Source organism: Egretta garzetta, unplaced genomic scaffold (genome assembly GCF_000687185.1).
Source record: "Egretta garzetta isolate BGI_Z169 unplaced genomic scaffold, ASM68718v1 scaffold465, whole genome shotgun sequence".
Taxonomy (NCBI): Eukaryota; Metazoa; Chordata; class Aves; order Pelecaniformes; family Ardeidae; genus Egretta; species Egretta garzetta.
In genome coordinates, this window is record NW_009259680.1 from 165,972 (window position 1) to 179,216 (window position 13,245).

The 13,245-nt window shown below is 38.2% G+C and overlaps 1 protein-coding gene across 1 annotated transcript in view; it reads right to left on the reverse strand.

Annotated features, from left to right (window-relative positions):
* Nucleotides 1–13,245, reverse strand: part of FILIP1L (filamin A interacting protein 1 like) — a 90,801-nt gene that overhangs the window by 5,954 nt on the left and 71,602 nt on the right. Inside the window, exon 5 of the mRNA XM_009638521.2 lies at nt 9,586–12,340. Coding sequence (XP_009636816.2) covers nt 9,586–12,340 — 2,755 coding nt within the window. The remainder of the gene's footprint in view (nt 1–9,585; nt 12,341–13,245) is intronic.

Sequence of the window (13,245 nt, forward strand, 5' to 3'; positions counted from 1 at the left end):
AATTTAAGGAAAGCACTTGTTGACACTTAACTTTTTGAGTTTAATTAGGTGTGTAGCTAGATCAAGGACTAAACTTTATTTTTTAAAACTTGGTACTTGACAAAATATGAATCTCGGGTATGAGTTGTAAAAAGAACATTTTTGGGTCAGTTGACTAGATCAATGCTTAAGCTTCAGTAAGATGTACCTGTAAAGAGGGAATGGCATTATGTGGGAATTGTTTGGAAAGCACTTGGAAGTAACTGTATATCAAGTTCTGCATTGGTTTAGTTGTACGTGTACTGAAAATTCTTGTGCAATCCTCTTAGTTCCTTCCTAACTACTTCGTGTAGAGGCATGTAAGCAGATACATTGGCTATGTGTGTTGCGATGTCTGTTTTGTTTTTTGGGCAGACCTGAAAGACTAAAAAAAAACCCCTATATATAGATTTTGGTGGGCTTTTTCAATTTGATTTTTAACTCTTTATCTGCATGTGGGAAGTCTGTGTGCACACCAAGAATCTCTTCAAATGTATGCACCCTTTCTACCAACTTGTTTTCTCCTTCAAGATTAAGGATTTTCGGTCTCCCCCATTCTTTTTTGATACTCACTTGTATTCTGAATTTGCTGGCTCTGTGTTCATTGTTGCTGTTTAGTTATGGCTCCTTGAGTTCCCATCTCTAGGCCACTTTTTATATTTGCTGTCTTTCCAAGTGATAGAATCATAGAATCGTTTAGGTTGGAAAGACCTTTAAGATCATCAGGTCCAACTGTTAACCTAACACTGCCATCCCACCAATAAACCGCCTTGTCTACCTGCCTTAGACACCTCCAGGGATGGGGACTCGACCACTTCCCTGGGCAGCCCATTCCAATGCTTAACAACCCTTTTGGTGAAAAAAATTTTCTTAATATCCAATCTAAGCTTGCCCTGGTGCAACTTGAGGCCATTTCCCCTTATCCTATTGCCCGTTATCTGGAAGAAGAGACTGAGCCCCACCTCACTACAACCTCCTTTCTCCTTTTTTCCTCTGCCTTTTATTCCTAATCTGAACTAAAATGCTGACCTAGCCAAGACTAGAAGAGGAAATAAGATACATTTATCCTTCAAAACCCAAGCTGAGCTGCCTTTCATGTTCTAGAGAGCCCTTGTGAGTACCCATCCATGCTCTTGAAACACTTCTAGAAATGAAATATTACCCAGGAGCTACCTGAGTAGTTGTGCAGTTTTCCTTTACTTAATGGGTCTAAACACAGTTAAGTAAATATAGGCAAATAATTACTTCAGCAACAAAGACAACCAACCCCAAAGACATTGAACTAGCCACATTTTTTAAATGCGATTGTGCTATGTCTGTCTGTAAATATAACATCATCATATTAGCTTGAGGTGTTGGACTCGGAAAATACCGAAGGTTTTGTCAGTAGTGCTTACGGTTGTAGAAATAAGCAGTTAAAGCTCATTTTCAAAGCAAGCAATGATTTAAGAATCAAGCAAGCTGCAATTTCATAATGATATTTCAACTTCATCAGTTTTAAGTTAACTTCTGAAGTAGATGTCAATCACCTGTATAGGAATTTTCAGGAGAAAAGGTGTTAGAGTGAGAACTCCTATACAGCGTCCGTGTTTGTTATTTTATAGTGAATGACAGCAGGTACTTCAGGGAGGGGAACAAACACTCTGTGGGTGACAGTTGTGGAATTTTTACATGTGACTGTGAAAATGGCTATTCTTAATTTCAGGAAGTCAGCTGTTATAGCATGCTCTGAAATATCAGGATATATATTCCATACAAACTTTGGGTTTTTCCTATGGGCACAGAGGTGGCTTATCTGTTATTTATATGGGCCATCAGGTATTTTGCCACAATACATGCTGGCTTTCTGGGGAGTGAGCTAAGGCAAGTGTGTGTGTGGGAGTCAAGGAGAGAAAATATGTCTGTTTCTGTGCTGTTCAAGTAGTTCTCCTGCCTTTGGTCCTAATTCCCGCCGCCCCCCGTATAGTACTTCTGCTATAAGTTTTCTTATTCACTTTCTACAGCCATTGTAGAACTTAATCTAGGAGAAATAACTTTAGATAAGGTTCTTTTTCACTTAAATTTTTAGCTGAAGAAATTTGAACAACAGAGAGTATAATTTTCAACTTTAGTGAAAGTGGCCAGGGGATGGTGCTGAAGGTCCTTTAGGCAGAAGTCCACGTATCTGTGCACAAGTGTGCCTCTTGCCAGACAAAGTTTGTTCCTGGGTGATTGAATGCAGTCAGAACATAACTCATTCTCACTTGCAGACTGGCTTAAGATTAAGTGATAAACCTGAATATTCCCTTTGGTCTCCAAATAAGACAGTTTTGGCTGAAGTTTCTGTATTCAGAAACCAACTGCACAGGGCATTCAGGTATTTCCTTTTCTTTCACTAGGTCCTGGCATCTGTCTTCTAGGAATCCAGAGGGGAAATTCTCACTTGCTGCATTTCCTTTTATGCAACCCACTTGTGTGCATGCCTATATATTGAGCTGCATAAGCAGAAGCAGTATAAATAATCCTTATAGTTACTAACATTGGTAAGACCTTAGCCAGAGTATTGTCTGGCTTAGGGCACTGCATTGTCACACCATTAGAAACAGCTCAGCTACGCAGAGGGAAAATAATTAGTAATCTGTACAGTTGTAGTACTTGAGATATTAAGTGGGAAAGCAGTTGGGTGTGTTAAATCTGGAGGAAACAAAACTGAGGAAAGTCATGATAATAGTCTTCTAATACGTGAAAGTCTGTTGCAGAGAAAATAGATTTTGAAGTCTAGTTGGAGGGCTGGGAAAGTGAATACTGGATTACAGTTTCAGCAAAGGAAATTTTGTTTTGAAATTAGCAAGATTCTTGATAGCAAGGATATTTCAGCCCTGTTATAGATTCCTGGGGTAACTGTGAAATTGGCATTGCAGAAGTTTTTTAGAACAGGATGAACCAGGCATTTGTTTGGAAGCGTTTAAGTCAAGTTATAGTAAGGGAATAGGCTGGAAAATGTCCTGAGGTCCCTTCTAAGCTCTCTTTTCTGCGCTTTCTACTCTTTTGCTGATATTTGACCTATTACAGCACTCTTTATTTCAATAATATAGATTTTTCTGTCAAATAGGTCATATTAATATTAGAAATAATTTCCATATATGTGACATGATTTGCACTCTTACCCAAATGTTTTACTGTCCTATTTCCTGAACACCCAAGCTTAAATCTGCTTTCTAGTGGTGGGGAAAAGAAGCACAATTGGACAGAGTTAGAGGCAGAAGTTGTATTCCTAATCACTGAAAGTCCGTTATGTGCCTTCCTTGTCTTGGGACATATCTTCATGAGAAATGCAGTAATCTTTTAAACATAAGATAGTTTAAAGATTCATTTTTTAATAGATAATTGACAAGATACAGGTAAAGGTAAGTTTATGTTGTGGGTCAACTCCCCTAGGACAAGGATTTACTTGGGACTAGTTGATCAACATCACCATGCAGCTAGCTGTTCTCTGAAATGAACCGTTGCTTGTTGTTAATTCTCTTCCCTTTCCCCCTTGAAACAAGGAGGGATCTCGGGCCCCTTCTTAGGGCACCTAGAGTCCATAAGAAGAATAGTAGTATGGCCTTTTTAAAGAATACTAAACACAGTGCAATATTAATTCTGTCCAGGAGAGGGTAGTGCTGGCACTTAAATGTTTCTGCTGTTGCTTAGCTGTTAGTGTTTTTATAGAATACATTATTGTATTACAAATCTGTGTGAGATTATCAATTCACTTGGTTTAAAGCTGCACTGCCATTTGTTGAGTAAGATTCTTGGCAGCAGGTTTTATTCTGTACAGATTGTGGGCAGGAAGGGATATATGTGTTTGGGTATTTCTAAGTATGCAGTTTTTAAAGATGTGTGGAACTATGCTTATACCCTTTAACATGAAAATGTCTTGAGTATCTGTGTTGTCTGTTCAAAAGGTTTGAGTATATTTTTTCTGTATTAGCTAATGTATGTGTTAAAGAAGCATACAGGGGTAACCAGGTTGGACCCAAATGTGTTCTGCATGGAGAAGGAGAAAGAACCCTCTGCTTTTACCATCATGGCTTTTCTTTTGTCTGGGAGCAGGCTGTTTTCTTCTGTAAAGGCCACATTTAAAGGTGTGTTAATCAGAGTTCTATTTTAAATACATATATACATATATATATATATGTAAAAGGTTTTTTTATCTGTATATAAAAATTATATTTAGAAAAAACCCTCTACCACCAAGATTGGTGTTTCTACAGGATAAAACATGACCTATAATGGCTTGAGTATGAGACAATCAAGGATAAGAAATTCTGGTTTCTAATCGCGATTGAAGCTGCCTTGCTGTGATTTTGCACAAGTCAATTAACTTCTCTCTTAAAAGAGGAGTAATTTCTTCTTACTACCTTGGAAGGATGTTAATGGGACTGATGAATGTTTGTTGTATATTTGGAGTACTTTGTGATGTATTTGCATGCTAGGTTGTATCTCCTCAGACAATAGTGGTAGCTTCTAAGGTGATGGGACCAGGGCTTTGGCAGTGATTCCAGTATAAAGTACTCATCCTTTTTGCTTGCTCCTTGAGTCATGCTCATGTAGCTCTTCTGTAGAGCTGTGCTGTGGAATGGATCCTGGTTTTTTAATAAAGATTTGTGGAGTGTGGTGGGGTTGGTTTGTTTGTTTTGTGTGTGTGTGTGTTTGTTTTTGTTAGGGGTTTTTTTTTCAAAATCCAGGTTAGTTTCTTGACCTGGTTTGCAGTGCTACCTTCCTGAACATAACTGAAAGGGCAATATTTTGTGATATGGGGTGTGGGGGTAAGAGAGGGGAGGGAGCTTCTTTTGTCCATCCCTATGTGAAGACCCTGTGATGTCAGGCCACTGTTTGGCAAGTGGAGAGTCACTGATTAAAACAGCTCTTTCTTCTTGTACACAAAATCTGTTTCCCAAGAGTACTTTTCTTAGTGGTCAGAGGAAAATCATGTTCAGTTGGCAGCTCTGATATTTGAGGCTTTCTGACTGCCCACAGTATGGTGGGTCATTGGGTGTTGTGCTAGCAAAGAGAATTCAGCTATATCATGGGGACTGCAGGTTTGTGAAAACACTTCATGCTTCTGAAATTTTTGAGGTTGGTCTTTTTTTTGAGCAATTTCCCACTTACAGTACTTGGTGTTAATTTTAAAATGTTTTTATGCACCCACTTGTGCTGTACTTGAACCATAAGAACTTTTTCTCTTCTGTTCCTTGGTAACGTAATGTTTTGGTAGTCTTTGCTTAAGCCTGGAGATTAGGCAGTTGTCAGTTTTTGTTTTGCCTGTCTCAATGTCTGTTTCCTAGGGACAAAGTCATCCTGCAGATGGTTACTCCATTTCCATCGCCTAACCCTGCAGCATCCATTCAATCTCAATAAGAAAGTGGTGCTGTGCATTTCTGATTATTTTTCCCCAGTGTGGGGAGCATGCCTTCTTAAGCCTCGCATGAGATGTTTATATACATACAGATCTTTTTTCTTTTTACAGCCTTACGTTCTGTCCCCAGACACTGTATTATCTACTGTGCTTTGGATCAGCAAGATTGGCTGGATGCTCCTGTAATTTTTTGTCAATTCTATTTCTTAATTAGCTACTTGAGGGAGGTTTTTAAATAACTTGAAATACTACTTCTCAGTTGATGGATGGGCACTTTGCTGTTAAAATAACATTATTGCTTCTTATTGTCATCTTTTTTTTCTTTTTCTCCTTTTCCCTTCCTCCCCTCATCCATCCTCCCTGTAAGGACAAAAATTACAAATATTTCTTCTGAAATATATAATTGCATAAAAAGAATGACTTGAAAATGCTGAGCACCGAACTTTGTGCTGCCCTTGCTTGTGTTCCTTTGCTCACTCACTGAAATAAAACTGAAAATATAAAGGATAGTGGGCTGATAACTTCTGCCATTTTTTACCATTTAATTCTCCCTTTCTTTTTCTGGGGACTTAACTCCACATCCAGGGGAAAGGGTAGATTTTCAGACTTCAGCGAAAATGCTCCCTAAGAGTTTTGGAAACGAGAAGGGTTGATGATACGATCTGCTTAAAACTGCTTTTACGCTCTCTTTCACAGTTTAATCCCTCTGATATATGCTACTTACTTTGTGACCATATCTCCCTTTAACATTTAATTGAATCATTACGTACCTGTCAGATTTTAGGCTTTTGGGCAAATGCTGAAAACAAGTGTCTCAGCCTCCAAATTAACAGCAATACTTACCATTTATGGAATGCTTGAAATTCCTAGAAAAGCTGCCTTGCTTGGTTGAATTTTAGTATGATTATGCTTGATGTTCAGAGTGTTTAAATCAATTTGCAGACAACTCATTTAATTTTCTCCTTGCTCTGGTGTTTTTTCTTTGTCTGCCAAGGAAGTAAGTGAACATGTCCACTCAGCAAAATGGAAATAATCTGAAATATGGAATGGTGGTCTGAACAACTTGAGGTTTATTTGTAAATAGGTAATTTGCTTATTATTATTATGCTATGCTTCCTATTTGTTATTTTGTGACAATATTACAGCTAACTTATTTCTGTTTATACAACTAGAGTAAGTTTCAGCTCTCAACAAATATATCCACATATTTATTTTCTCTGCTGTGTGCTTTGAACTAGATCTTGGGAATTTGAACAGGATGAACAGGTTTTGTTCTGCAAACCTTATTTTTAGTCAAAATAATTATTTGATTTTTCATCTGTTGAAATGAATGACAAAAATTCCACTCTGAAGTCAGTTAAGATCTACACACAGATTGTTTCAGCAGCAGGGGTATATAAGCATCCCTTAATCAAGGTGTGTTTTTAGGAAACGTAGCAAGTTCATTTACAGGCAATGGTGATGCTTCTTATTTTGGAGTTAATGGTCATGTGTGGCTGCATCCTTTGTCTTTTGTTAATTGGAGAATTACTGGTAATCTATCACCAGTGAAGGGTTAAGACAGGAACAGAAGTACCGTTCTGTTTAATAATTAAACTTATAAGTGGTGTGCACTCTCTCACCTAGGTTTTGTATTCATAATAGTCCAAAGGACTAAGTGTGCTTATTGCTATGTCCCAGTTTGTGCTTTCCTTTTACAAGGCATTGTAACAGATGGCCGGGTGGTTAATGATCAACTCATTTCTATGTATTTTGTAGCGCAGGTATGAAATGAAATGTTTGGGGGTTTTCTACAAGATTTTGAAGTCCAACTGAAGAAAATATTAGTGCTTCTGCAGGACAACTGTTAATCCTTTAATTTTTGGAGACTCCGCTGTCTGTTAGTAGGCTGGCAAGGGTGTACTTCAGACAGTTATTCAGTACCATGCCTGTAATGTGTCCCTGCAGAGATCTTGGGTATGGATCAGCAGGATATGTAGTAGAAGTGCAGAGAATGTGTTTTGAATGGACTACTTTTTGATTTTGAATGAGCCCTGAGGTTAAGAATGTGCAACCTGAATGCAGTTAAGTAACTTGTTCGTATAATTAGCACACTCTAAAAGTATTTTATTTAAAATGATTATTATAATCTTGACTTGCCTGAGTGCTGGCTGCTGTCTTGATCAGTAACTTTTGCTGCAGTTGGTGGGAGCCAAATTTTGCTTTGCAGGATAAGACTGTGTACTACTTCTGACCCAGATCTTAGTCAGATCTCACTTTTGAAGTCAGTGGAGATAAACTGAGACAAAACAAGTGGGAAGAACCACTTATGAAGCCCAGTAACTTCAGGAGATGTTGTATCAGCATGACATTAAGCTAGGCTTGTGCAGGTCCACATTTTGTCTTTTTAAAATTGGCTCTGCTCAACTGTAATACATTTGTTATAACCATTTCTATCACATATCTTATAAGTTAATATTTTTTCTTCCCATTGTTTTACTGAGAAAAGTGTGGGTGGGTGGTGGGCTTTGTTTTTCAATAGAAACTGTTATCAGTTGTTACCTACAGTTGTAAGAATTTAGATTCCTGCCCAGGAAGGACTTTAAAGGATTAAAATGATAAAAGTCCCCATGTTATGTGAAAGCATATGCCGAAGTCCTTTGCTGAATCAGTTGCTAAGTTATACTGCAGAAATGATTTATTTTTTTTCACCAGATAAAGTAAACAGAATAGAGATATGGTTTTAGTGAATAGGGACTTTCTGCTTATTTGCAAACTTCCTTGTTGATAAGGAGGTTGAATTTTTTTTTAAATACCTCCCCCCCAAAACATAAGATACATAGGCATTTAACTTTTTAGAATAAGAAGCAGCTGTTGTAATTTACATTTGCAGTTTACAGCTTTTGAAAAAGAGGCACGTGAAAGTGCATTTCGGATCTTATGGGCTGATTTACATTCTGTGTGAAGTTGGTCTGCTACTACTGATATTTTCTGGGAGGTTAGGATTGACTGCTTGGCACATGTGTAAAGCGCAACATTGCTTGTGTTTCTGTCCTTTTTCTTAGGTACTGATGCTGTATTCATCATGGAAATGCCTTAACCTGTTTTGTCCATTCTGTATGGCACTCCTATGTACCATAGTTCTAGAGGCGTACATGTTTGGAGAGTTGGTTTAGTACTACTTCTTAATGCTTCTGTCAAGCTTTCTCTGCCTATTATGTGAAAAACGTGAAGGTGTGCCATAGTTCGCTAATATTGCTGCTTCTTCAGTGTACCTGTGTGACTTATTTGTATGTTGAACTGATGGCTAGGAGCTTAGATGAAATTTGAATATTATATGTGAATCCATTCTTCTGAGTTATCCTCTAGGAATTTGAGTGTTGCTGTTTATTGTTTTGCGGTGTACCTAAAATGATAGCAGTTTTTCTGTTGCATTGGAAAAAAATGCTTGCCTTGTTTGGGGAGAATCATTTTGTGGTATAAGCTTCTGAACTCAGTTCACTTAAAAAAAGGGCTTATAGGAAGGTTTGAAAAGAGTTTTAACCAAACAGTTTAAAAAAAACATGAGGAGGAAAAGTGATGATTGTGCTCTGGACCATATCATGTATGCATCATAAATTTGTAATAAGATATAGTACATAATATTTTGAGTGTTTGTGTGTGATGTACTGATAATTATCTGAAATGAGGGGGCTAGGAGGAGTTGGGAAATAACAGGGAAGATGATGAATCAAGTCTTATCTGAAGTTAGCAGGCAATATTATGGCTTAATTCAAATTCTACTGTACATGCAAAAAAATACAAAACACACAAAACAAACAAAAATATTCTGCAAGCAATGATAAAAATAATCAATTATTTACTGTTTTTGTAATGTTAAAATATTTTACCAAGGCAAGTTGCAGTCAAAAGTAATGCGAGTTATTTTGAAAATGGAAATACATAAAGATGCATTTATACAAGTGCAAGACTAAATATTTTACATAACTGTATTTCAATGAGAAGATATACAGTAAGTGCACACTTGATAACACTAAGCAGGCAAAACTTAACGTTAGTTCCATATACTGTTGTATAGTTCATGCACAGATCTCTCCCAAAGTAAAGGGGCTGTTCCAAATAATTCTTGCTGGGATGAAAAATAGGATGGGTTGCTGGTAAGGGTGTCACAGCATGGATGGGGGTCAGTTATAGACATTACTTACTGTAATTTGTGATTGCCGTGGGAGAGGAGTGGCTGTTGGTGTGATAGTAATACTGCTGGTGATTTTATTGGTGGGCTTACTGGGTAGGCCATTAGTTAGTGCTGGAGTTCTGCTGTCTTGCACCGGATTGCAAGGGCTGATGGGCTTGGAATTGGTGAGAGCTTGGACATAAGGACTTCCTAAATGGATGTGGATTTTGTTATCCTCAGTAGTTATTACACTTGATCCCGTACTGTTAGATCTCTGAAACTGCCATGAGGACTGCCTGTCTGGGGATACTCTGAAAACGGCATGCTTGGCTCCCATTTCCAGAGGCTCCGAGGAGAGTATTTGTTCCTGACAGCTTGAGCCTGGTAAAGCCAAAGGGGACATTGTTCTTTCAGGAGTTAAAGAACCACATGATTCAGGAGTTTGAGATCTTGCAAAAGTAGCCATAGTAATAGGAGACATTACTTGCTCTGGGCTCATGTAACCTTCTGCTGCTTTTGACTTTACAGGTGTTAAGGAGGCGTTTTGAATAATGGTTATTCTTTGCTTTGGAGTGCCACAATTGGGTATAACTGCTGTGCTTGTGTAGGAGTGAGGACTTTCAGTGGTAGGACTAGTTATTTCAAGTGTTGCTGTGTTCTGTCCATGGTCTGGAGTTACTTTTATGTGAAGAGGTTGGCCAGGGGTATGGCTTAGCACTAGGTCTCCGGTCTGTGCACAGTTTCCGTTTTGCTTTGTATGAATCTTTCCGTTTTGAGGGTGGCTCTCTTTGGACTTCATCCAAGGGATCCATAATTTTTTGTTCACGGCATTTGCAATGGATGAGTTGCTTTTGAAAGATACTGTTTGTTCCTCTTCATTGTTGTCTTTGTCCTCATTATCACTGCCTTCATATAGCTGCCCATTTATGACTGTTCGCTCTAAAGGCATGAGGGTTTTGTAATCGGGTGGTTCGTTGTCTGCTGGATCTGTCTGGACTTCTTTAGAAAAAACTTGCAAATCAGAAATTCTCCTTCCATTGAGACCAGTCCTGAAGTTCTTGCTGAAGCGTCTGTACCTCTCCAATTCTTTTGTGAGGCTTTCCATTTCTCTTGCTAACTCCCTGTTCTTGTTTTCTTGCTGGAGGAGTTTCTTCTGTAGGACTGTATGATCACCTCGGAGGTGGCAGATTAGGTCTTCTGTTGCCATGTATTCATGAATTTTCTCTTTCAGTGCATCTACTTCTCTGGAAAGATGACTTGATTTAGCTTCCTCTTCTTTGAGCTTCTTAAAAAGACGCTGCTCTTGATTAGACTCTGCCTTTTCTGTTAATTTATACCTAGCCAATTCCATTTTCACAGCCTCCAGCTCCTCTGATAGGAGCTTGGCTCTGTCCCGTTCATTGACATATCTTCGTTCTAGAGACTCAAATTCATCTTCAGTTTTCATAAGATCATCTTCTATGGCCTTCATTTCTTTCAGCTTCTGCTTAAGCCTCTCAACTTCTTGAGAAAGCTCTTTGATTTTATTGTTCTCCTGCTGCAAGGAGGTGCTGGATTTAGTGCTCTCCTTAAGTTTATTTTTAAGAAACTCTTTTTCAACAGCTTCCAGTGACTGAAGTCTCTTTCTTAGAATGTTCACTTTGGAAACAAGATCACTTCCTTTCTCCTCTTCTGCTTTGAGCTTGTTTTTCAGTTCATCTCTTTCTTTTGTAACACTGGACACTTTTTCCTCTGCATCAGATTTTGATTTCAGTGCCTTTTTACTTTCCTCGATTAGTTTTTCTGTAACGGACATCACTTTATTTTGTTCCACCTGAAGCTGAGAAGTTGCAGCTTGCAGCTTTTCTTCTGTTTGCTTTATTTTTTCACCCATAGTTTTTCTTTCGTCCACAAGCATCACTGTTAGACTCTTCAGCTTTGTTAAATCTTCTTTAAGCGTAAACTCAGTTTTTTCTAACTTACTTTCAATTGCTTCAAGTTCGCCAATTCTAGCTTTTAAGCCATCCAGCTCATGGGACAACTGCTTTGTTAACATTTTTTCTCTTTCTAGGTTGCATTTCAGGGAGTAGCATTCCTGTTTGCTCTTGTTGAAAGCATCTTCCAATTTTTCTAGCTCCATAATTCTTTTGTTGAGTTTGTCAACTTCCCCTTTAAGGTTCTTGCTCTGTGATGCTTCTTTTTCTAACTTTCTATTAAGTTCTCTGCACTGATCTTCCATTTTTATGAGCTCTTCATCTTTTCCTTCCATCTCCAGCAGTCGTTTCCGTAGTTCTTCTACTTCGGTCATAAGCGTGGAGTTCCCACACTCTCCCTTATTTATCTTATCCCTTAGGTCTTGCAGTTCTTCTTCTGCTTTTCGTAAAGATTTATTGGTCTCTTCCAGCTCATCAATTTGTCGGCTAAGAGCAGTTAATTTTAAACGGAGCTGACGATTTTGACTGTCTTCATTGGTTAGTTTGGCCATCATTGCTTCTTGCTCTTGGGAAATCTTACTGCTTTGGGCTTGAAGTTCAGCCTCCAGCCTGCTGCCTCTCTGTTCCTCTTCTTGAACTTTTGCTTCAGCAAAAGCCAGTTTCTTATGTGCTTGTTCTGCAGAAGTGGTTAATTCTTGAATTTTTTGACTTTGTTGATTTAGCTGCTCAGTAAGTCTTTGCTGTTCATCCACCACCATTAAAGCAAAGGATTTCAGTTTAGTCAATTCTTCTTTCAGTTTAGCTATTTTCTTGTTGCTTTCCTTCTCTTTTTTTGCCTGATAAGCTGTTTCTTGTTCAAGAAGCTTTTTCAATCTGTGGGAGGAAATAATATTGTATTTTGTAGCCATTTTAATGGGCATTTGAAAACACACCGGGCACATCTCTGCCAGATGTGCATGAACATCCACTTCTACTTGAAACTACAAGCAGACCTCTCCTTGTAGTGTCATGGGGCCAACAGGCCTTACTTTCTACTCGGAAGTTCTTTTGTAACGGACACTTCAATATTATCACTTAGATTTAACAACTTCAGTAACTGTGCATCTTTGATTACATTTTCAGCTTTTGGCAGGTATCAGTGCAACACAACTTTTTGCTATTGTGGAACAACGCTGATCTTTGGCTGTTTGCTGAGGCTAGCTATGTGCATGCAGGTTTTTTAAAGAAATGTGATTATCATAGTGGTTGAGAAATTAAATCAGTGCAGCCCTCAAGGGCAGATATAATTTACAGCATCGTAAACCTCCTAATACCTTTAAGTTACTTATAAACCATCCTGATGTTTTATGATTAAACCTGATGGATGTTAAAGTACGTGAAGGAAATGTAGCTACACTAGGCACTTAGGCTGCCTAATGTCAATATTGAAGCAGCACATCAGAGCAAAACTAAACACTGTAGGTAAGTCAATCTGCAGTGAAAATGTAGGCCTTGTGACCTTGTATCATACACACAAAGAAAAAGGCAGGCAGAAGATTAACAGGTATTCAGGTTGTGCCTTCTGAACTTAAGAAAGCCCAAGCGTCTTGTGGTCTCTTAGGCTTGGATTCGCTTTTATATCCAAAACTTGCAGATAAATGCAGTTCTGTTTTTACATGATTCTTGAAAGTTTTCAAAATGGGTTTACAAAATTAGTTTTACAAGTTTATATTAGTACTCAGCCTTAACTGAGATGCAACGTACTTAATTTGTTAGGGACTTGGGATAAGGTTGTGCAT